This window comes from Sylvia atricapilla, chromosome 5 (assembly GCF_009819655.1).
Source record: "Sylvia atricapilla isolate bSylAtr1 chromosome 5, bSylAtr1.pri, whole genome shotgun sequence".
Classification (NCBI taxonomy): domain Eukaryota; kingdom Metazoa; phylum Chordata; class Aves; order Passeriformes; family Sylviidae; genus Sylvia; species Sylvia atricapilla.
This window is the reverse complement of record NC_089144.1, coordinates 9,663,537-9,688,584: the sequence shown is the minus strand read 5'-3', so window position 1 is coordinate 9,688,584 and position 25,048 is coordinate 9,663,537. Positions and strand designations below refer to the sequence as shown.

The following is a 25,048-nucleotide window of genomic DNA, read 5'->3' as shown; positions in this document are numbered from 1 at the left end:
CACACCCCCGGGCAGGGCGGAGGCGGCACCGTGTCCGCACAGACACCGTGTGTTCCCCGCCCTGTGCCGGCGGGAGAGACGAGCCCACGCTTCCGCAGCCCGGGCCGTGAGGCCCTGCTCCCGCCCCTTGGCCGCCATCAGCTCCGCCGGCCGCCGGCGCTGAGGAGGTTGGAAGGCCGGCCGGCAGGGAGGGAAGGAGGGAGGATGGGGCCCCGGGGCTCCGCGGCAGCGCTGGGGGGCGGGAGGAACCCCGGGGGCTCTGGCGGGGGCTCTGCCCGCTGTCCCGGTCCGCTCCGCCCTGCCCCGGGTGTCGTTCGGGAGAGAGTCTGAGCCGCCGTTCCTCCGCAGGCCGCCGGGACCATGACTTTCCAGTGGACGGCAGTGGCCGCCTTCCTGTACGGCGAAATCGGAGTAATTCTCGTGCTCTGCCTGCCGTTCATTTCTCCGCTGAGGTAGGACTTAGGTGTGCTGAGCGACGCAGCTCGCTCCTCTCACCAGTTTGGATTTCTTTCATGCCTCTGTTCTCATAAACACGGAGCTTTGCTGCATCTTAAAGTAGCTGTGAACTAAGCCGAAGGAATGCTGTTTGGGACTTGCATATCAGGAGGTGCGGGAATCGCAAGGCTCTTTGAGGAGCTGTGTGTTTCCTGCGCAGTGCTGATTCATCCGAGAGCAGCGGTCGGGGTGTCCGGAGGGGCCCCGCTTTGCTTCAGCAGGTGGGACGGCTTCTCCCGGAGTCCCGGAGTATGCAGCACAGAGGAAGGCATCTGGCAGTAATAAATGGGAGGAGAGTGCGGTTTTTGGAGCAGTTTTTTATCAGATTTGTGAGGTGCAGCTTTCTGTTTTGGTGTACACAAGGCATTGTGGGTGCGGAACAGATAAGACGTCAGATACTCAAAGCAAGCGGCAAACTGTGCAACGGCTGCAAGAAATTTGTCATCACTTGTTTGAAAAAAACTGGGCTTGAGTTTAAGGCAGAAGGTTCAGGACTGCTGGAATAAAGGCCTCTGTAAAACTCTATAAAAGACATAAATAGATTAGGAAAATACTACTGGAACACAACACAAATATTTAAAAATAATAAACTTTTGTCAAATAAATGCACATAGTAAGGGAAAGAATCAAAATGAATTTATTACCCTTACTATATGTATGCAGAGGCCTGACTTTAAGCATTATCTTGTTGCCTTGCCTTCAAATTGAGTAATATTATTTCCCTATAGGAAATAAAGCTGGATTCTCTGCAGGAGGCAAGAGAAGCAGACTTATGATTACTTTTCAGAATATCAGGAAGTCTTAAAAGGAACTAAACCCACAAAAACCCCACAACCCCCCAAAACAACAAGCAGAATGGAACTTTAAAGCCGGTTGTTCCTTTTTAAATGCTGCCGTCTCAGCAGTACTCTGTAAAAACTGTTGCATGTTTGTTCCTGCATCTTGAGATATATTTAGAATGATGGAGCTTTTGCTGTCCTCTTAAGTAACAAGAGTTGTTGTGGAAAGTCGGGATTTAACTACTCAAACCTGTGAATGAGTCTTGAAAATGACTGGCTCCTCCACAGCTGGTACCAATGATTAGGCATGTTTGCTCAGCTTGAGAGATTGAAATTGTTCTGAAATCTAGTCCAGCTTCTGGTTTTTTACAAGTTGGCCTGCAAGGAGTTCAGCATTTCGACATAGACTACTGAGTTGTATTTCTTACTGTTTTCTAAGCAAAAGTGCAAATATGTAAGAGAATAGGAGGATTATGGGAGTCATAATGATCAGATTATTAATGGCTTATGTGAGGAAATTAGTTGCAAGAATTTCAGCATGCTGATGTCACAAGCAGAATACTTTGGGAGTGCTGAAATATGTTTCACTTATGATGCAAACAGAGTCCAGTGCTTGTGGCTGAAAAGCAACTTTGTAATGTGCAGCTTTACCAAATGCCATTCAAACATTAAACACAGTGCTTTTAGTTATATGGAAAGGATAGATTTGTGTTTGGAGCATTCAGCCATTCCTCTGAACAGTGGTTTCCAAATGAGTGAAATAATTTTATCCCTTATGTGATAATCACAATTTATCTTCTTAACAAAGCTAGCAGGAATCTTGTGGTGTTAAAAATCATATTTAGCTGCTGTGACAGTACCAGAGGGCAGCAGCCCTGCCTGACACATCCTGGGAGCTGGTTCTGTCAGCAGGAAGGCATGCATGGTTACTGACAGGTGGGAAACTGCTGTTCTAGATTGTTTTGATTTATTCAGTTGTCAGTCTTCAAATGAATTTGTTGTCTCTCTTGCGTGTGCACATTTTTAAATTTTTTTTTTCCAAATTTGCTAACAAGTTTGTAAGTTCCTGGGGAACAAGTAAATTGACAGTATAAAAATGCAAATACACCAACAGACAAATTTTTAGCTTGATTTTAACGTGGCAGTATACTTTATATAAGGTCATGCCTCAAAAAAATCACTTTTTAAGTGAAGGTCAGTATGGGGCTTGAAAATTGAAGAGTTTAAAGAATTAGTGAATTGACTTTGTTTAAGTTGTAGCTTGAAGTAAGCTTTTTGTTTGGTACAGAGAGTGGCTGTCTGCTGTAAAGAATTCAGATTATACTAGAAGATTTAAATACGATTTTTGCATGCACAGTCCTAAAGCATTTTAATTCTTTCTGGTGGAGAACTGGAAAGAACTACAGGTGATCATGCTACAGTCTCATTTAAATTAAATTCTTAATAGTTTGGGAACTGCTGTTAGAGGGCAAATTTTAACAGTCTCTGGAAAGTGTAAATAGTCTTAACAAAAGTAGGAAATTTTACCTCATTTAATCAGATGGTGAGTGGTATGTCTGTGTTACATCCCTGTGGCATGACTGGGTGTTATTTCATTTGTACAGTAGCACTGATTCTAACCTGCAGCAAAGGACAGTAGATGCTTTATTATCACTTGTTTCAATTCATTTGAGCACATCAGATGTTCTTTCTTTGTGCTGCAAGTGTGACTTCTGCCACAGCCCTTCATGCAGCAATATCAAATAGACAACTAATTGTTTAAAAAAAAGAAAAAAATTGTCTACATCACCATTGGCCTCACCAGAAGTCGCTTCTATAGCCAAAAATTTATGCTTGGGAAAGAGGTTTTAACCCTTAAAATATGAACACAATACTTGTCCTTTTTTCACCATTACACATTAGAATGTAATAACAGTCCTTGTACCAGAGTTATGCAGACTCATCTATGTAAAAGATAAGCCTTCTGAAGTAGGATGGTAGAGAATTTCTGGAAGCTTTAAATTTTATTTGGCAACAAGAGGTATTAGTGGATAAAAATAAAAATAATGGAATGGGTTTTACAGTCTTTACCCTATCCCTTGTTATTGTCAGAGCTGAAAACAGAATAGTGCTATCCAAAGTATGAGCTAAAATAAAACACATCTGCAGAGTAGCTGCTGTCTTGCAAAAAAATTGCAAGTTGAAACAACTGCTTTTGCCTGTATTAACAACAAAAAAAGAGAAGCTAGATTACTGGAAAAGTCAACGTATACCTAAATCATATTGCAATTAAAGCAGCTGTTCAGAGACCTTATACAAGTCTCTTATCAATAACAAGGCTCTCTTCTGTGGGCTTGTAATGCTCTTCTTTTAGTGCTTAATTATTTTTGAATAACACAATTCTATTTTACAGATGGCAGAAGATTTTTATGTTTCCTCTCTGGAGCAAAATGGCAGTATTTTGGAACAAGATGTTCCTTACAATAATAGTTCTGTTGATCGTCTTGTTTCTTGGTAAGTGTTACATAATTTCTTAACAAATGGGTAAAAGAAACATGGTACATTGAGTTTATACCAGTGAACTAAAGGAAAGGATTCAAGCCTAGTGTAAGTCAGCTAGTTGATTGTAAAGTTACACAATGGAATGAAAGAGGAGAGGGCTAATACTGCATCCACACCGGGAATCCAAATGCAATTGTCATATACTAGTGAATGAGAAGGAAAAATGGAGCTTAGTCTAGGCTGCTGCTTGGTTTCCCTTTCTCACACAGGTAAATGGACTTGTTTGACACCAGAATTGGGCTGAGCTGCACTTCATGCAGCAGATGGCACTCTTTCTTTTGAATGCTGTTGAAATAGGAGACCAGAATATGGCAAAGCACTGGGCTGTTTGAATACTTTTGCTCAGCACAGATCCAAAACAGCTGCTGGCTACGTTGGTTATGGGTAGATCCTAAGATCTGTGAAGTAAGAGTAAAGCTTTAATGGTTACCATATGCCTGACTGATTTCATTTAATGTCTGTCCTGACTGCTGTGTGGTAAGCATCTCCTTTATTTCAGTGATGAAAGCAGTTCTCTTTTGTTTCAGGATATTAAGCAGTTCTCCATGGATAAATGTTTCCAGTGTCTTAGAATAGACATGCTACTTAATTCCAGGCTACTTGAAATTCTAAAAATGCAGGGTTTTATTTTCTGCTAAGGGAAATGTACAGAGGCACTTACATAGATATCAATGTGAGACTAGGCTACAGTACTATATATAAAGTATATGGTATATATTCTTAATTATATATTCTTATTTATATTCTTAATATATAAAGTACCAGAAATGCAAATAGACTGTTCTGTTGTTTTTTTAAGATTATGTTTAGTATTATTCTTACAAGTAGACCTTCAGTAAATGGCTTAATATTGAGAACTAATGTATTTCATTTACTCTGTTGAACTGCTGTTGAAAACTTTGACCAGAGTTTGTTTTTGAGTTGGTGATGGTCATTGATTGTGTGGAAAGATAGAACAGGGCTGAAGGGAGGTAGTGATGAGATACCTGCCTCATAGCATGAAGTTACTGCAGGCCTAGATTCTTCCTAGAGCACAGGGAGAGGGATTGTTTGAAGCTTCACATCAGGGTTTTTTTGCCATCTAAATAACTTAGACATATGAGAGAGAGAGAGTCATAAGTGATGATATTCATACGTGCTTTTCTTTGCAGTTGATTTTGCCTGCTTAGACAAATGCAGCAGCAATTTAATAACATCTGGTCAGAATATTCTGCAAGAACATGTCATGAAATGTGTATTTTGTTGATGTGTGTGCTGTGTTGGTTGTACGAATGTGTGATGACCTTACATTAAAGACTGTAATATGAACTCTTAACTGGGTTAGGTTTGGGGTTTATGTGGATAGAAGTACTAATTAATTATTTTGTCCTTTGAAAGGTGTTTGCAGTGCACTGGCCCTTTTGCAGAATTGTCAGGAGTATGTGATGAATGAAAGGAAGCTGAAAGATGTATGAAAGGCAGAGGAAAGAAAGCCGAGTTGTAGCTTTCCTCTTCCATTCTTTTTATGATCTTGTTACAGTTAGTAGTTAATACTGATTTTACTACTGCTATGTTACTATAATCTTCCTGTTTTGATTAATTTTGAAGAAACAATTTTCTCCCTCTGTGATTGAAGCATAAAGTAGACCTTTCTGTCATTACTAAAACACATGCATATCTTAAAAAAAACCCCTCTGTGTGAAGCAAATACTTGAGAACATACTGCTTCTTTTCACTTCTCTTTCTCTTTTCTTGCTGTTTGTCTGCTAGGAAATTCTAGCTCTGTTGTCAGCAGTGACATTTTGACACCATGGGGTCTTTGGTAACGTCTGTAGAGTGAGTTTCTTTGACCTGATCCCTGGTGGCTGGGTACAAGTGTTTGAAATACCTGTTCAAGCATATTTTGGGCAAGGGTTAGTCATATTTCTGGGAATGTGCTAGAGCACTTCATGATTTATTAAGACTGATCTTTAAATTGTGTGTATAACATAACTGATGTCACTATTTGTCCTATTACTGTTTGCTGAGCAGAAAGTCGAAGTTCATTTCTCTGGTACTGAAGTCTGGTTTAGCACACATGCACACCCACAGATGTGAATAAGAACAGACTGTTTTTGTTTGCAGATGCTGTTAGAGAAGTCAGGAAATACTCATCTGTTCATGTGAATGAAAAGGCTGCAAATGTCAACAGCAGTGCCTTTGATCATATTCAGATGAAACTCTTTCGGTCGCAAAGAAACCTGTATCTCTCAGGTTTTTCCTTATTTCTTTGGCTGTAAGTATAATATTTTCTTGATGTTTACATAGTATATTTATGACAGGAGCTATTGCACAAAGTAATTGTAAAGTAAAGATCAGAAGGACAATTTCAGGTGATTAAAGAATTAATTATGACCAGGTTGGCTGCAAGGCAAATAAGATCAGGGAAAATAATACCTTTCAACTGTTTGAAAGTTAGAAGGATGTGTGAGCAACACATGGAAAGAAACATTTTGAATGCTCTAGAAAACATGTATTTTGCAGAAGCTTCCTTGGGGAATACTTGCTCATTTCCTTCCTTAAATTTACACCCTTTGTTTGGCACATGAAAAACTGGAATAAAAAAACCCTCAAAAACTAAAGTACTGTTAAATAATATTATTACCTGGCAGGCTGGTGTTATTGCACTCTGCTGTGTTAAGAAGCAAAGCATAAGCCTGACCTGAGCCACTTCAGCTCAGGTTTGAAGTTAAGAGCTGTAGGATAATATTCCAGCTTTCAAGGAAATACTCAGTTGTATTTCAGATCAAAAGCTTTGTGGCAACTTGCCTGCTATGGTGTTATGATCTTAAGTCTGGTATCTCTTTCAGGATGTTAAAGTACAGCTACTAAAACAGGGTAGAGGAAAGGGAAGTTCTCTACTGCCCACGTGTAGCAACCAAGACTACCTGTGAGTCAGTAGCCACAACAACCTGCAGATCTTATCAGTTGGGCTGGGAGCACGTGAAGTCACTGGTCACTGGATAATGTGAACAAACAGAAACAGACCTGCTGGTCTGATGATTGCCTATTTGTACATTTTTGTGGTTGCTGGACAAGGAGAGTTGGTCCTCTTAGGAGTTCCTTCAGTAAGCTCCTTGACATTGGCTCAGTACTCAAGAGGAACACAGAACAAGAAAATCACAGACTTCCGACAAACTTCTTCCCCTTAGAGTGATGTGTGGCCATTTTAGCAGATCATTGAGCATAAAGAACTGTGAAGGAAAAATGAATATGAAGCTTGAGCAGAAAAGCTTTGGAAAAAAACGATGTGGCTGTAACCTTGCTCAACAGTAATAGGAATGCATCAAGTTCTTCTTACAGAAAGGTTAAATAAATATGCACAAATATGTTTTTAATCCCTGCTCCAAGAGGAATAGCTGGATTGTTTCCTACACAAGAATTGGAAGCTCTTCTCTCAGGATCCTACTTACATTCAGCTTCTAAGGAAAAAAAGTTGTCAAGTGACCCCAGTAATTATTTTGTATAAAAGCTCTGCTCTTGAAGAGTTTTGCTTGAGGTTTCTTTGAGCTGCTGGCCTTTCACCAAGATGTAGGAGAAATAAGCACTCCTCCAGTAGTCACTAGATCAAAGGACTTTTCTTAGTAGAGCTGTTTTGCTTATCCATGCAAAAGACATATGTCTGTCAGAGAAAGGAAGGGAAAGTGTTGCTTGGATTGCCTTATCCTGTTGTACTGCTATACCATCACCCAACCAACTTGAGGCCCCATCTAGTGTGAATGGGTAATTGGATGCCCCCAGTTCATTCTTTGTGTCATTTTTGGTTCATTTTAGCACATCAGCCTATAGGAGAATTCCACAAGTCTGAATTCCACAAGAATGGTGCGTGGAGATGGATAAAATGGAGGAGGCTGGGAGCTTGTCACTTCTGGCAAGACAGCAGCAGTTGTGGGGTTCAGTGATTGCAGAGCATTGGGTACAGGAGAGGGAAATTATCTATCAGTGGGGGTATTGGGGCAAGCTGAGCCCTTCATCTGCAAACTGTGCAGAAAAGAGGAGGGTCATAGACCCTGGAGACTGTGCCCTGGATAGAAAGACACCATCTGCTAGTCTGACCTGGTCCTCTGTTTAGCCCATGCTGAACCAGAGAGGGATAAGAAGGGCTGAAAACTAAAGAAAATCTCAAGAAAACATGAACCCACCACTCACTGGCACCTTCTAGGAGAGTCAGCAGAGTATTAGCATCACCTTCAGTAGTGGAAGATGCAGCTAGGGAGTGCATAGGCCAGTTGGGCATATAAAAGTCTGTGGCATCCTAGGATGGCAGAGGGAGTTGGCCAATGTCATTGCAAGGTTTAATTTGAAAGATCATGATTCTGGGGAGAATCCTGGTGACTGCAAAAAGGCAAACATTGCACTGTCTTCAAGAAGGACAAAAAACAGTTGTAAGAAACTAGAGACTGACCTCCCTGGAAAGGTTATGAATCAAATTTTACTCGAAGACGTCTTCAGGGACATGAAGGACACGATGACCTGGAACTGCTGTCATAGATTGACTTAGGGAAGATGATGCCTGAACATCCTTGTTGCCTTCTGCAGTGAGATGAATGGCAGTGTGGATAAAGACCAGAACAGCCCTTTTGCAAGGCCTTGGACATAATATCTTTTAGTATCCTCGTAGCCTAACTGTGAAGATACATAGGCAGGAGAAATGGAGAAAAAAGCCAGTGGGAAATTCCCTGGACCTTTGGGCCCAAAGGATAATAATGTGAATTTCAGCTGGTGTTCCTCAGGGATCAGTACTGGGCTCAATATTGTTTAATCTCTTTATTAACTACATGGATGATAGGATTGTGTGTGCTCTCAGCAAGTTGCTCAAGGTACCAAATCAGAGTGGTTGGCATCTTGGAGAGCAGTGCTGCTTCTCAGAGGGAGCCAGAAAAGCTGAAGAAATGTGCTGACAAAAATCCCATGAAGCTCAACAAAGACAAATGCAAAGTCTGACATTTTAGTGGATAATCATGTACAGCATTCGGGCTGGGGACTGGCTGTGTGGGTGGGTAGGAAGCAGTTTTGCAGGAAAAAACCTGGGGATCCTGGTAGAGAGCCAATCGTGTATTGAGCTCTGATGGCAAGGATGTAGTTAGCAGGTCAAGGAACGTGATTATTCTGTTCTGTCTGACACATGTGGTGCTGTAGCTGCAGGACTTAAGTCCAGTTTTAATTCCCCAAAATACTGGAGTACTGCAGTGGGCTACAGAGAAAGTTGGAGGCTGAAATACATGACCTATGAGGAGATGATGAAGGAGCTTTGGTTTCAGCCAGAAGAGACTTTGAAGAGAAAATCCTGTTGACTTCTATGTCTGTCTAGTAGCAAAAAAGATGGATCCAGTTCATCTCAGTGGATGAAAAAAGGAATGACAGGGAATCTCAGGAACCTGAGATGTTCTGACTTGTGGTAGAAAAAGTACTGCTGCTGTCAAGAGCAGTTAAACACTAGCACAAGGACCCTGGAGGATGGTGGAATCTCCATCTCTGAAGATGGTAGGAGCTCAACTGGATGAGCCTCTGAGCAATCTGCTCAACCTGTCCTGCTTTTCATGAGATGGAAGCCTCTTTCAACCTGCATGATTCTGTGATTCTCTTTTAGTTGCAATGTTTTGATGACTCCTGCATCTGTAAGTTAATAAGCAAGTAAATTTGCTAGCCTGTGGAAAAGTAGTGACATGGGCACCTTAACTTTTTTATTAACCCCCCAAAAAGTAAGAAAAGGAGATTTCCATGAAAAAGCAAGGGGGTGGAGGGAGGCTTAACTTGAAAAGGTCTGTTAATACTCTTCCAGTTATGCAAAAGCCAATTACTTGGATTTTCGAATTTATTTGAAGAGCAGCTACATAGTTACGTTATCAGCATTAATTTAATTCAGTGGTGTGTTGCCTTGATTCAGCATCATTTGAAAGGCTTAATGAAAATAGTGAAGCAAAGAATCAAGGGAGGTATTTGCAAAGCCTAGAACTGAGATGCCATATCTGTGCTGACATCCATACATGTTCTGATTTAACTGTATTGACAATACTTCGAAGATTATTATATTCATACTGCTAATTTTATTCTTGCAAGGCTGTTTATGAAGTTGGGGATTTTTTTTTTCACTGTGCTCATTACCATAACTTGTTTGGCTTTTGTGTTTGGAGATTAATTCTTTTAAAAAGACTGTGTCATATAACTGCATTTAAACGGCCTTTAAGCAATCAGGTCTCTGACCCCTTAATAGCTGTGTGTATTTAGAAGAAAGGAGGTTCTGTATCAAATAAAAATCAGAGTGTCAATGGATGAAAATATTTTCAGTCTCTCTTGTTACTATTATTTGTCGTCAATGAGCCTGGATGTTTCTCTTAAGATAACAGCCCTCTTCTGGTTTTGTTTTTACATCTACTGTCGAGAGAGAAAAGGGCTTGTTTTGGTTTGTTAAATTTTTTGTTTGGTTTGATTTTTGTTGTTTTGGTTTTTGCTTGTCATTCAGGTTTTTTTTTGTTTGTTTTTTATTTGTGCTGTAAATTACAATTCTGTTCACTGTTTTTCTTCACCAGTGTATTGAGACGTACTGTTACCCTTCTTACTCAGTTGGCAAAAGAGATGGCATCTCATGCAGCTCTGGAAACACAAGTCAATGATGCTACAGAAGCAGCCAAAAAATACATGGCCGAGAACGAAAGGCTGCAGGAGGTATCTTTGAGCTTCTTCAGTAACTTTGTTTACAGCAAGTAGTTAGTACAATGTACTCTAAGGATAGTTTGCTACGGCATGCTTGTTCATTTTATTCCTTCTGGTTGAAAAAAGAAATACTTTTACAGTATGTAATTCAAAATACCGCAAGCAAATTTTAGTAGCATCTTATTGACAAAGGAAATGGAAGTAAACCAAATAAATGAAGTTCTGTCTTTCCAGTACAAATTTCATCAAAGTAGTAGTAGATTCTTAATGTACCTTTCTGAATTTAATCATAACAAAGTAGAGCGAGACACTAATTTTATTCCTTTAGTTGCCTGTTTAGGTTAAGGCTGTAGCAGTCCAAGATGAAAAAGCCTACTATATAATGTATTTTCTATTCTTCTATCTTTTTATGGTAGGTCAGCCAATTTCAAAATACTTCCCTTTCTTAGTTGGACGCTGTTGTAGTATTAATAAGAATACTACCAAAAAACAGACTGAAGAGATGCTATTTTTATGTGAAGAATCATTAGGCTGTGGTTCAATACATAACTAGTCAGGAAGGAAAGGCATCAAAGATAATTAAGAGAAGTGTATGAAATCTTTTCTTGTAACTGTTTAGTTTGACTTTTGTTTGAAGAGACTGAACTCTAAGCTGAGTTCAGACATCTAGACATAAGGAAGGCTTTTAGAGTTGAGCACATTGTCAAAACTAAATTCCCTGTGGGTGTCTACAGGTTTCCTTCCAGTTCGTCTAAAGCAGTGTCTATGGTTACTGGCACTGTCAATTTTTTTGTAATAAATCTTTGTACGAAGACTCTGGACAAAAGGTACTTGAGAGGATACAAAAAAATGTAGTTGTTTGAGAGGTGTTGTGAGACAAGGATCACTAGTCTGTGTTAGGTGTTTCCCAAGTAAAAAATTATTCCAAAATTTTAGGATTTGGTATTTTGTCAAAATGATCCAAATTCTTCCCTCAGCCATGGAATTTGTCTATTTACTGCCTACGGGTATGGGTTTTTTTTCTTGTTTGTCCTGTTGTGATTTTGCCAAAAGTCCTCTTTTTTGTTCTGCTTTCACATTCTCTTAGCAACACATTCTCTTAGCCACTTGTAAATGATAGCCAGAAATTGGAAACTGTAGTCCTATCTGTTTTTATTTGTGTGTTTGGTTTGCAAAAACCAGCCACAGGTACAGGCAGCATGCTGTGGCTGGATCTCCATTGTGATGGACATGGGAAGTGTTCAGGGGTAGAATACTTTAACTTTATAGACACCCTATGGTTTAGGCTTCTCTGTGGCTTGGCCCCTGCGTTTGTGTTTATTTACAAGTGTGTTTCATTCCACTGTTAGAGAGAGGTGAAAGCTATTGTACATAAGGCACTGGCTGCAAGTATAAATACTGTGAGTTTACTCTGGTGTGCAAGGTCAGCACTGTCACCTGTTCAGAGGTTCCATGGAGCACAGGAGATAAAAGTTTACAGAAATAGCTATTTGCATGCTAATAGAAAGAGGTGAGCACAAAGCAAAGAGGACAGTTGGCTGTGATTTTGTTACCATCCGTTAAATGTCATCTCAGCTCTTTGATTAAATAGCTTCTGGAATTTTTTTTTCAGCTCTTTTCCTTGAATTGTTTACCAGTCTTTATAAACAGCTCTTTTTCTTCTTCCTAAAATAGTCTTTCCCCTTTGCTCTTGGATGTGCCTGGTGAGCTCTGATATTGCTAGTTCACCTAACAGCTATTTGTCTCAGTTGTTTTACTTTTCTTTCTCCCATTAAGCATTTAGCACTTTTTTTGCTAATGCAGAGATGATGTGTGGTTAGATAGTAGAAGCTTTATGAGAAAAGGATCTTATTATGGGATTTAATCTTACACTTTAAGAAGGTGCATAAGTACAGTGCAAACATTTTTAGAGTACAGGGAATATATTGCTTGTGTGTCAAGTGTTTACATGGCTCTTCCTGGATTCTTTCCTAGTTTTTTTTTTGTCTTGAATTTCACTGGGAATTGAATCTGGATATTAGAACTATTCTGAAGATGGAAGTAACTGCAAACCTACAAGGAGAGAATTAGAACCAGTTACACATAAAGTCCCAGTGTGTATCTTCTGAAAAGTCCATTTCATAACCTAAATGGAAGTTGTACATTTAATAGAGACATGCAAAGTACTCTTACACAGGAGATAACACCATTCTGTTACAAGTATGCCATTACCTAGAACACTGAGCTTGTTTATTTCCTTTTTTTTGGGGGGCGGATTTTTTTTCTTTGATGACTATTTGCCTGTGTCAGGTTGACATTTAATAAAACCTAATGCTTTGCGAGATCAGGGCTGACATTCCCTGGATATGATTTTGCATTAATATCAGACTAATGAAAATAAAATTAATTGTAGCAAACTGTGTTTTTAATAGGCTTTGAGTGGAAAAGGAAATGGTAAAAAGAAAGAGTCAACAGATGCAACTGAGGAAAAGTTGAAGGAGGAAGTTGAACGTTTGAAAGCAGAGCTACAGAAGACGTCACAAGGTGAGTATTAGTTAGGACATCTTTGCAAATAAGAAAAAGATGATTTCAACACTGAATGTCAAAAAAAAAATTCTAGTTATAGCATGAACTAACTTCTTCTGTTTCCAGAAAACTTGGCATGGGGTTTCTTTACATTTGACTAGGAGCTGACAAAACATGCCATTGCCATCCCAATAGTTTAGTAAATGTGTTCATTATCGAAATATATAAGGTGTAATTGGAACACCTTATTTAAGTTGTAATTATTTACAAGATGGACCAATATATTTAAATGGTGTTGACCTGTCTTCATCAATGACATGACCAGGGCATGGAATCATTTGCAGGTTGCTTATAGACATCAGTTTGATCTTTCATGTCATACACAGCAGCCACTCTCCCTGTATAAAATGGGAAAGTATTGTGGTTGAGGTTTTTTACTACCATAGGGTTTCTGTGAGACAACAGAAAAGTCCTTGACTAGTATTCTAAATTTATATTTGTTTTGCAGCTGAGGTGTTAAGATGTTAGCTTTTTTAGTATTTTCTTTGTTTACAAGGAAACATACCGTGCAATTTGTAACACAATACTTTCGTTAGCAGCTTCCGTGTTTAAGGTTTAGGCTGTCAAAACTGCTTTACAGGCAGCCCAGATTGAGACAGAAGCAGATTTTACCTGTTTGGTTCTGTCTAACTGGGATCTCAGGGTGCGTGATGCCTGTCAACACCTGCTCATCTGAAATCAGTGTTTTAAGATAACACTGCCTGCAATCTTGTAAACATTAATCAGATGATCAGACTGTAACAAAAATACAAATTTTCTTGGTACGAGATACCATGTTATCATCAAAACATAGCCCCACTTTCAGATTGCCTGGCACTGCTAGAACACTGTAAGAATAAATTTTTCAGAAGTATTTCATGGATCCTTTTTCCCTGTCCACTGGGAATTCAAATGAGAAATGTAAACCAGCTGTTTTCAGCTGGGCTTGAAGCAACAAGAATCTTTAAATAGGGAGTCTCATTAGTTCACATTCTCAGGCATGTTTGATGATAGGTTTTCCCCTCTCCTGCTGTTTTCTTGAAGAAAGGGGGGGAAAGTGCCTTTGAAGTGACAGGATCAATGGAAAATTTAAATGCTTATGTTTTATTTAAACTAACTGGTGGTATGCAACACTAATATAATGGAAGTTTTTCAGTCAGGAATGCTAGAGAAAGCTAAGGAATAAATAGATTTACCTCATGCTGCTTCAGCTTCATTCTCCCCATGGGATGTTGTCCATCCAAAAGATGTATAAATTAAGGTATGCTTGAATCTTTTGTGAGGGCAAAAGTTGTAGAGAGGGTCTTTCTAAGGGGTGAAAAGGGAAATATTTATAGCCCTTCTCCTGATGCCACCCCCCTTGTTGCCAAAACCCCATGGGTGGTATGGGAATTACCATGGGCACCTAGTTGGCGTGGTGTTGAGGTAAGTCTTTGTAAGTTTTCTTACATATTATTTTGAGCAAATTGATAGCCAGAAAACTTAAAGTACTTGATAAGAACAACCACATCTGTAGACACAGCTTTCTATAGAGTGTTAGAGAAGGTGAATGAAATTTACTGTTTTCTTTTGAAATTCCTGCAGCTGCGTAGGTGAGTGTTGACTGTCATGTTCACTAAGTGTGAAAAATGCATTACACAAAATGAAAGCTGAGGTTGGAAAGTTTGTTTTGCCTCTTCTAAGCAAGTGTTTCATGTTTTTTCATTTGTTTCATGCTACTGAGCTCACATGATTAAAGTAACCTTTTCTCTGTGTCCGTAAAGTCTAATCCATGAAATGGCAGGGGGAGAGATGAAGAGTATAAAGGGTGTCACCTAATAATAATACAATAGAAAACTAGTATAAAAATCAAATCTTGACTGGTTTTGGTTTTTGAGGTTTTCTTACTGTTTGTTTTTCAGCTATAGTATTAGTAAGAGTCGTAAATTTGGATTTTGTTCTTGGTTGGTAGGAGGTTTGTGTTTGGGTGTTTTTTTGCTGCTTGAAAGGAAAATCTTTTTCTTTTCAAAAGCAGTTTCAAGTATCCATTGCTCTGGTCTGGGACACTTACTAAGCTGCTGATGCACGGTAATACATTATTATAATAATTATTTTAAAGTAGGACATAAATTGCAAGGTGGTTTAAGTCAGTACAGTGGCAGCCAGGAAGAATCCTAAATGTACACCTACTTCACAATTGTGGAAACAGTTTAGTATCAGATTAGTGCTGTGACTTTAAAGGTCGTGCAAATTTCCTATAAAGTTTTGAATCCTGTAAAGTTTTTTACAACTGGCAGAGGAAATACTGTATGTCTTCTCTTTCTGAAATTCTGATTGAAATTAAAGTGTAGGCAGATTTTTGCAGACTTTCAGGAGACTCATCTCTAGTTCTTCAGCTTTCTACCTTTTACAGAAAACAGAGACTACTTTTTTTCTCTCCTTGTTTAATTTAATCCTAAGTTAAGAAGACCTTATTCCCATGCTTTGAACAGATGAGGAGGAAGAATCAAAATACAAGACTGAGCAGTGAAATTAGTAAAATCTGAGGAAAGGCTGGAAATTAATTTTAAGGGTGTTGACCAAATTTGCTTTCTTTTCAGGCTTGACTTTTCTATTACACTTAATGCCTTTTTTTGCTTTATTTTGGAAATTAAGCAGAGAAGGCTAGTTCCTCAGTATTCTATTGCAGACCCACATATTGTTGTCAGGGCTTTATAGGCACCCAGCAGTGGGGCGAGCCCCTTGAGAGCCTAAATCCATTTTTAGCATACCTAGACATGTAATAACATGACTGTTTAGAAACTTCTGAGATGGTATTTTATTGATATGCATATATTATGAAAATGTCTTGTTGATATCTAGAAATAAATGTACGTACTTGTAGCAATGCCCAGTACAGATGTGAGAATGTTTCTTCTGCTACACATTAAACATATTTCTAACAAAATATTGATTCAGATAATAAAGGTTCTCAGTATGGCTACTGGCCTTAGGACCATTAGCAATTTTCTGGGGAAAGAAGACATGCCATGGTATTGTTTCATTGTGATAGTTTGGAAAACAATTCAAAAAACCACAACAAAACAAATTGCCTGCAAGTGGGCATGAGGTTAGACCTGACAGAAGTTTCATAAAGCCTTTTGTCCTTACAGTGGTCCTTTTGCTGGGGCAGGAACAGGGTTTCATGAAATATGTACTGGCTCATCAGTCATTTAGGTGCTTTTAAACTTCAGTTCAGCTTTTTCTGAAAATATTCTGTTTATATATTGTTGTCATAGCTGTATGGTGGGGCAGGAGGAAATTCTAATGGAACTTCCATGCATCCTTTAAAGGGGTTTGTTTTGTGTACAGACTGGCACGAGTGTTCTTTTTTTCATGGCTGCATAGTGTTGGTGGAGACAGGAAGAGAGCAACAATTCATGTGGAGGGCTGATTTTGAAATAACTTCCAACTACTGGCTGTTCTAGAAAGTATGCATGGCATGTACAGATGTACAGCTCTTACTTAAATGTGAAGATTACTACATGTTTGAAACATGTTAAAAATACAGACACTGGGAATACATTTCATAAAACTGCTGCAAGGGAGAGTTCAGTTTGGCCTTGGTGTTGCTGGGTAGGCTAGTGCCATATATGAAAGCTATACTGAGCTTCACTGATGCACTCCAGCATTTAAAAACAAACAAGTTTAAAGAATTGGCCACAGTCTTCTTATTTAGCCAATGGCAGAGGAAAGTTGAGATACAAGGTCTGTCTGACCTTATTTGACATTTTACAAAACTGTGAGATGATAACCAAGGGTGGGAGCCATTGCAGTGTCACATGCAGCAAGAGTTGGTACTCACATTTGTTGAGTGGAAGAGATGGCTGCATACAGCAAGCACGGGTTTATTATACAAGGCTGTTTATGCCATCTGATGATGCTATAACATCCTTCTTGTAACAAAATTTTGTTTGATGTTGGAAAAGGTACTTGAAGCAAATCTGCAGATTTTTTGGCCCTGCCTTCCTCATTTTAAATTCTGACCATTATATCTCAAGAAGAGAATTCAGAATTAGTATGGAGTTACTTGAGTTAGAGTTACTGGAGTTGTGTTCCCAGCCTTACAGCATGTTTGTTGGCAAATCTCTTGAGCCATCAGTGCCTAAATTCTTAAATGTGAATAGCTCTTTTTTAACTTGAAAACTCTTTTAAGACAGGGCTCTTTTTTCCTCTTCAACTAGTCCAAATCACTTGGGTTGTAGGCTTGTATTGTGAGCAATGCTAATGTAAGTTCCAGATCGTTTCCTTAGTAGCAAGCAGCGTAAGTCAAATGATTTAGTCAGACCAGGACTAGTTGTTGTGCAAGGAAATGCCCAAAGAATTATTAGTTGTTTTTGTTGCTGTTTGGCTTTGGTTTTAGTGTTAGATTCTCCATCATTGTTGAAATGAGGAGATCATAGAAATGCTACAGCTGCTGCACTGTGGTAATGTAGCTCCTCAGAGCAGTTTTGTTCCTCATCCTTAGAATTCAGAGCAATCTGAAGTAAACTGTCTCTCCTGGAACAGGATTAAGAGAAAGCAGTGAAAAAATATTCTCTAGTTTTCCCAGACCATACATGTTACATTAGTTTTTGTACCTTCAATCACACGTAAGTTTAAAGGGATAAAGCTTTCCACAAATGTCTTCCATTGAAACACTGCCCTAGGAATAGTTTGTTGATTTTTCTTGGAAGGAGAAGGAATGGAAAAACATAGCCTACCCCTCATAGTACTGAGGCTGGATTGTGTGTTTGGAATTTACTGATTATTCCTCTCAAGGGTGCATTAATATAGAAGCAGCACCTCACCTCCTGCCTGCTCATGCATTGACTTGGTGGGAGGTGTCAGCTGTGGGGGCTTGTTTGCTGCCAGTCCAGCTGTTGTGCTGCTGTGAGGCAAAGCAACAGGCCAGATGGAAGCCAGAAATAATAACTGAGTGTCCTGTGCACACAAAGGATCTCCTGTTTCCTGCTGGATCCGTGTCCATATGATAGGATCCATATGCCAAGCAGTGTACCTGAAGAGCTCGGCTGCACTGCAGTGCTCGCGCAGCCCCAGAGGAGCTGGGCACTGGTGTGTGAGCACTGTGGTGCTTCACATCCAGGGAAATGGGGGCCCTGAGGAGCTCAGGTTGTCAAAGACGTGATGATCCTTTTAATTGTACGGCCCCAACAGGAATGAGTCTGGATTTGGTGGTTTGTTGATGTTTTGGGGTTTTTGTCCAAAGCCAACACAGGTGGAAAGGACAATCTGTTCTTTGCTTTTTCTTCTTCTAGGGTTAGGTGAGGTACTTCTGTCATACATCTGTTTTGGTCAAAACATTAAAACAATGCAGTAGCTTGTTTGCTTTCTTGGTTCATAGATACTTTTAGATATTTTGTTCATGTTTTAAAGATAAAGTAGTTTTTAGTTGCAACTAAAGTACTGTGCTGCTACTTATAAATAACTAAATAGTATTAAATCAATAACATTGAGTTACAGCTTCTTCAGAAGTGAGATATTATTATTTTTTACTATACTATGTACAAGGATGTTCAAACAAAAACAAAATTTATGTTTCTTATTAACAGATTCTTAGAGAAGTGAAATAGCATATGTATATTTTTTCCCTACAACTTCAAATCCAGAAGTTTATCAAATTGTCACAAGTTTATTTTATTGATATTCAAATTTTACTATTGAATATTTTAAACAGTACTGAGATCAGAGAGAGAGTAAATTCAGTGGGGTTTGACTTGTCACGTGTGTGGAAATCAAAGTTATTCCAAATAAAAACCTTTAGAAAATCTGTATTATAGGATGAAGGAAAACTGTGTAACAATATGAAAGAAGGGATTTAAAGAAAAATTATGAGGGTTTGATCATGTTGGAATCAATAGAGAGAAGTCTTATTGACTCCAGTGAATCAGGATTTCAGGGTAGGTAAAAGTCCTGTTACAGGAAAACCACTTGCAGAGTTCTTAAATGAGAATTTTTTTTCATCTATACATTCAAATGAAATATTCAAAAATAGCAGAAATTTTGGGTGAGAGAGTTGTTCCCCTTCTTGCATGTAGGAGAGTGGTCAAATCTCATTTCCTGATGTTTCAGGAACTAGCTCCAAAAGAGAAATCTGGCTCACACCAGACTGCTTGTAACTCAGCACTTAACAGAAACCACATCTAGCTCCTCGTCTTTCCAGAACAGGCTTTTAGGGGTGCTGCAGTTCTTGAGTGCAGTGGAGATCTCTGGGGAAAAAGAGTCTCTCTCAGGCAGTTCACAGTCAAAGGGATAGATTCACACTTTTCAAACAAGGAAATTTGCAAATGTTCTTTTTTTATTTGTATCATCAGATTTGGTCGTTTGGGCTCAAGTGGCCATGTGAGGCAACCTTACTAGGTCATTAACAACATTTCTTTGTTTTCACATGAATAGATCAAGATTTACACTATGCTTGTGGCGCTGCATCAGAGAAATATAATGATCCCTGAGACAGCTATAGCAGAGGAGTATGAGAATGTCTAAATTACCTTATGTAACAGCTTAGCACTAATGGCTTTATGACACTTTGTGCTGTTTTATCCTGCATTGTAAAATACCCCCCATGGAGTCTTAGGCTGTTTGGTACTGCAGCATAGATGTGCTCTCAGTTTGTGTTGAGTTGGAGTGGAGTAATAATTACTTTTTGCTGATGTTAAAAACCTACTCAGAGTTGTTTATCCACCCACCACCATTTCTGCCTTTTCATCCATTAACTGATGCTACTAATCAATTAATTCATGCAGGGTAAAATTCAGAACAGGGTGAAAAGGTGAGATCTGTGCTCCTGTAATCATCTATCATCTTCCTCCTTACTGTGTTTTGTAGATCATCTCAGTTGCTGTGTCAAATCTTGCCCAGTGTTTAAGTTCCCTGTTCTTTTTAAGAGGTCTGACAGTTTTGATTTTGGAGTTGCATAGTTTTGTTTTTCTAGAACTGTCTCCTGCAATGTGACAGAACACTGTAGTCATCACTAGTTACCTCTTTCAGGAGTTTAATGGTCTCACCCCTACCTTTCTAACAGGCCCTTCCTATTCCTCATGCTGGTCTTTCTGAACATTGGTCATTCTCTTTCCTCGCCCTGTCCTCAGCCTCTCTTCATGTGTCCATCTGTGATGTTGTGTTAAATTCTAAGCTTTTTTAGAGGAAGGACTGTCTACTGCAGTGGAGTCCTAATGCACATCTAGGGCTCTGAGGAACTGCAGGAATACAGGTAATAATTAAAACACCAATTTTGGTATTTTACAGCTTTCCATAAGGCAAAAACTGAAGTGGCTGCAGTTAAAAAGCAGTCTGAAGGCCTTAGAAGAGAATATGATCAACTGATGAAAGAATTTGAACAGCTTCAGGTAGGTGGCTCTGGATCACCATACAAGTACTGTGTTTTGAAATTGTACCAGCAAAATTCTGTTTGTTGGTATTTATTGTGCAAGAGAATTTACTAAAATCTTTAGGATAGCATAAAGTTACAACTGGCAGCATTCCTTAAACTTCTTCGAAGTAGTAGATTTTTGTTTTGCAAAGTTATTAGCATTTTCTTTTTTGCACTTGGACAAACTCGAGTTATCATTAGCTTCAATTTTACTGTTACTTGTAAAATAAGATTCAGATGGTTCTGCAGGTGTGATCAAACTGAAATACTTTAAGAAAATTATAGGAGGTATGGGTGGGTGTGTGTCACAGAGGGAGTATATACACAATTTATAAAAGTAATTTTATTGTGTTTGCTCTTAAAACATGCTTTTGCAATCCTGGATTATAAATGTTGCAATACTGTTGATACATAAGGATAAAAAAACCCAACAAACAGCCCAGGCTAAAAACAAGCTACTATAAAGTTCAAACTGAAGTACAAACTAATTTAAAAAAAAAACCAAACATATTAATTGAAAGTTCAATTAGCTGTTTGACTGAGTTTATGTCTGTAGCTATAATACCCATAGGATATGCAGTAAGTATTTCTGGTAGAACTAGGAGTCTGTACTTCTGAGTTGTCTGACAGGTGTTCATATGCTCCATACCTGACATCTGCCTCAAGCAAAATTCAGTGAAAATGAAAGTTAGCCTATTTACAAGTAGTGGTCTTGGGAGAAAATAAATGATCATTAAAATTATGGTGACCTGCTTTTCCAGAAGAGTTGTTCTGTCCTGTGTTAATTTAAAAAAAGGCAGTTTTGGGCTGGTAATAATCTTTTTTTTCCCTGTACTCAGTGAAACCATTTACTCATTCCCAGCCTCACCCTGTATTTCTACAGAGATTGCTCAGCTGATCTCTGTGTTCAATTCAAGACCACCATGCATGGCCTGTCCTTGTTGTGCTTCCCTGTATGATGAGCCATAGTAGTCCTGCTGCATTTCTAACAGACCTGTGGTCTAAAACACACATCCTTACATCTTCTGTTTACCTCTGAGTGGAAAGAACAGAAGGTACTGAGCACACAATAGGTGCAGCTCCCAAGGATAAATGAGTTGATAGCAGAAAGTGTTTTCTGCTGAGTTTGCTGCACAGCTCAGCTGTGACACCAGTGGGAACAGAACTAGGCTGCACAGCCTTGAGTGCTGGCAGCAGAAGCTCAGGTATTCTGTGGGGTAGTGTTGATAGAACTACAGCTTAGAAAGGTGTACGGTGAACAAATCAGGTGTGACTGCAAAGGGGCAAAATGCAGTGTCTGGAGCCAGTGGTTTCTGATCTTGCCTTAAATTATTTTTTAATCTGTTTCTTTTCAGCAAAATGTAAATAAAGCAGAAGATAAGAAAGGCCTGTAAGTGCATCAAAGATGGATGGCATCGCTACAGTTGCTTCAATGAGAGAAGTCTTGTGCTGGATATTCCTGATGCATACCTGAAACAAAACTTGATTTTTCCAAAAAGCACGTGCATTGCAGGTCACTATTCAGATTCCTCTAATGTATCGGTTGCCAAAATGCAAATAAAATGTTAAGTGGCTTACCGGATTTACCATGCAGTTCGTCACTGCTCTCATGAGGACAAACTCAAAAATCTTTCAACTCCACCTGGAGCAACCTGTTTTCCAAGCTTTTTCCTCCCATAATGGTAACAGATCACCATTGCTTGTAGCATTTGAGTGAGGTTGCATATCACTCTAGATCATAAAAACAATTACTTAAACCTCCTTTGAGCACCTGTTTGGAGTCTTAAAAATTCAGTTCCCAGTGGGTTGAAGAAGGCTGAAAGCTTTTTATCAGTGGAAAACTGAATGACAATCAGTCTAAGGAAAATAAAGAAAGAAACATTGCATTTTCTAAATCCACCTCACTAGCTTGTGACTTTCACTTTAGCCACATGGATTTGAGTTTATTTTAACAATATTTTGCATGCCTCTGGTTTATTTTTTTAATATACTGAGATACTTAAGTTTTGGGTTGGCTAGTATTAGCAGTCTTTATTTTTACACTCTTTACATTGTTTTACTCCTTCTGTACCATCTAACTTTTTTTGCCTCGCTAAGTAAAAAATCTTCTTAAATGTAGACAGTTTGGTTTGTTCTGTTTTGTTTTCATGGATACAATACCTCAAATAAATGTGCACTGTTTTGCATAAGACCTTTTTGGAAAGTTGTTTTGAGTTTGTTTGTTGTATTGAGTTAGTTGGTTCCAGTTTATATTTGAAAGTTTGACATGTTTGTTATATTAAAGGGATTGTTTAAGTTCATGGTTTCTGGATTTATTCTTGTAAATCTCTCCCAGTATTAACTGCCTCATCATAGTTAATAGTTATATGTACTAGGAACAAAATATACTTGTAACTTGGTGATGTTTAACTCTTCTTGAAAATACGGTCTTCATAGTGGTAGTTTTGCTTGCTCTGGAAATAGGATTTGTTTAGCTTGGAATTTAAACACAGCTTATCAAATAGTATAAGGCATAATAACATACCATATTAAATAAGAAGGCATATGTTTTAAAAAAACACTTTACCCTTGCTGAAGTAGAACGGAATGTGTTTTCAGAGATTCTGTGACACTCAAGATTTTTTTTTTTTTTTATTCATATAAAAACTTCCAGGAAAAGTTACGGATTTTTCAAACCTGCATACACATGTTTTGAAGATGTAGTTGAATACGTCTTTGGTTTTTTTTTTTCCTCCGCCCTTTTTCAAATATTTAAAATTGTGGTGGAATGTTATCTCCAGTCAGATCCAAAGGCTGTGGTTGGAAGCCTTGGAGGTATAACAAATGCTGGTTTAAATAACAGAACAAAAAAACTCATGAATGTTTCTTACTTCAAGACACCAAACAAAAGCTAATAACTCTTGCTTATTAATTACTTATCTGCTCAAATTTCAAACACTTCTTCTGCTAGTATAAGTAGATAATGGGGTAGAAAATTAGAAGCTTATAATGAATGATGTTGTGCACTACACTTTTCACCCTAAAAATTTATCTTAAAAAAATAACATGGAATAAAAAATGGATGGCTGTGAATGCAGTGACAGTACCAATAATTTTCTCCTTGAGAAGGAACACTGCTTTACACAGTTTTTGCTGTAGAGCATGACTGAAGTGTGAAGGAGTACAGGATGGTATGCACTGTTCCCTTGGAGCTGGAATGAGGCTGGGTTTTTCCAGACATGCAACATGCATTGAACACATGATAGGAACATGCTGTAATACATTACACAGAAAACCTTGATACTGGGCCACAGGGAACTGGTCCCTGCATTGGAAATTCCTTAAATGCACAGACTTTGTATTTTGCCTCCATTCACTTCTGTCGTGTCCATTACTTGGATCCTTTGTCAGGTTTCCCTGTCACAGAGTATGACAACCATCATTTTTGTCCTTGTCTTTTGGGGACCGTCACACACGTTTGACTGAGTTGCATTACCAAACTTCCAGCTCTTTGGAGGCTCAGACTAGTTCACAGAAAAATAGTCTTCTGTTATTCAGATTAAAATTATTTTGTAGATTCTGCTATGTAGAACTCTATTCTTGGAAAGCACATGGGTTTTGTAAAATTGTAGGTCTAAATAGTGTATCTGGACATTCTAGTAGATGGCAGATCCTTGTGAATAGTTTGCATTTGCATTGTTTCACATTATATGCTTTCAGGGCTTGTGGGAGTCTGAGTTGATCAACTTTAACTACAGTTCTCTCATTGGTAATGCTCAAGTTATAGTTGGTATCCAGGGAAAGAACTAATCAAAATTTCATGTTTTTATCTCCTTATCTTTCGGTCTGTTGCATCACATTTTGGTCATGTGCCTGTGTTGTGGGGGAAAAGCTGAAAATAGTTAAATCTCCACTAATACTGGTGGAATCAAAATAACTTTTGTATTCATGTTGGACAGTTAATTTATTCTGAGTATGTCTCCAGAAGTAAGAATTTGGAGCTCTTTAAATAATGTCAAAGTAATTGCCTGGTTGTTTCAGAGCCTTTTTTCCCTCTACAAAAGTAAAAATGTGCATTTCCCATACTTCATTGGGGAAGCATGGGAGAGAGTATTCTAAAAATATTTGCACAGGTTTAACTGACAGTATAAAATTCTGTCAATTTTGTATTTTTTTTTCTATAAATTTTAAAGAAATTATTTTTTTCATAAACCCCTTTTTCTGCTGAGTCAAGAAAGCAGTGAGGTCATGATGGGTGCATGAGAGCTGACCTGAATATTAATAGACCTGGCTGCATGCTTTGGTGTTACCTTAAATGAAAGCACCTGTAGCTAGGCAGGATGTTTCTTCCTGTTTTTATTTTTGCAACAAACATGCAACAATACATCTTCTTAATAACATAAATTGTGCAGTCTTCTCTGAAAATGTACCCTTGCATTAGCACTCCTGTGTGTTTGCTGCCACAGTAGTCCCTGGCTACATAGCTTCATTGAAAAGACACTGTGCTTTCCTAGCTTCTTGTAAAGGGTGAAAGCTCAGCTTTTCTCTCAGCATTGAAGTGACATTTGTTTTTTCAAATGCGAAGTTACTGTAAAAGTACTACATGACTGCCTCAGTTCTCAAGTGTTCTTTGGAATTCTGAATTTGC

General features: G+C 38.6%; 1 protein-coding gene across 1 annotated transcript; it reads left to right on the top strand.

Annotated features, from left to right (window-relative positions):
* On the top strand, positions 1–22,721 carry BCAP29 (B cell receptor associated protein 29). Its single transcript, XM_066318656.1, has 8 exons — positions 1–167; positions 349–452; positions 3,667–3,767; positions 5,919–6,069; positions 10,364–10,499; positions 12,899–13,010; positions 20,298–20,398; positions 21,777–22,721. The coding sequence occupies exons 2-8, from the start codon at positions 361–363 to the stop codon at positions 21,813–21,815; spliced, it is 732 nt and encodes a 243-aa protein (XP_066174753.1). The 5' UTR covers positions 1–167; positions 349–360; the 3' UTR covers positions 21,816–22,721.
* The last annotated feature ends 2,327 nt before the right edge of the window (positions 22,722–25,048 follow it).

Excerpts from the sequence above, each read along its gene's own strand:
- BCAP29 (XM_066318656.1), top strand. The coding sequence starts at position 361 with ATGACTTTCCAGTGGACGGCAGTGGCCGCCTTCCTGTACGGCGAAATC. Across the intron at positions 10,500-12,898 it reads AGAACGAAAGGCTGCAGGAG|GCTTTGAGTGGAAAAGGAAA; the intron begins GTATCTTTGAGC and ends TGTTTTTAATAG. Across the intron at positions 13,011-20,297 it reads GCTACAGAAGACGTCACAAG|CTTTCCATAAGGCAAAAACT; the intron begins GTGAGTATTAGT and ends GGTATTTTACAG.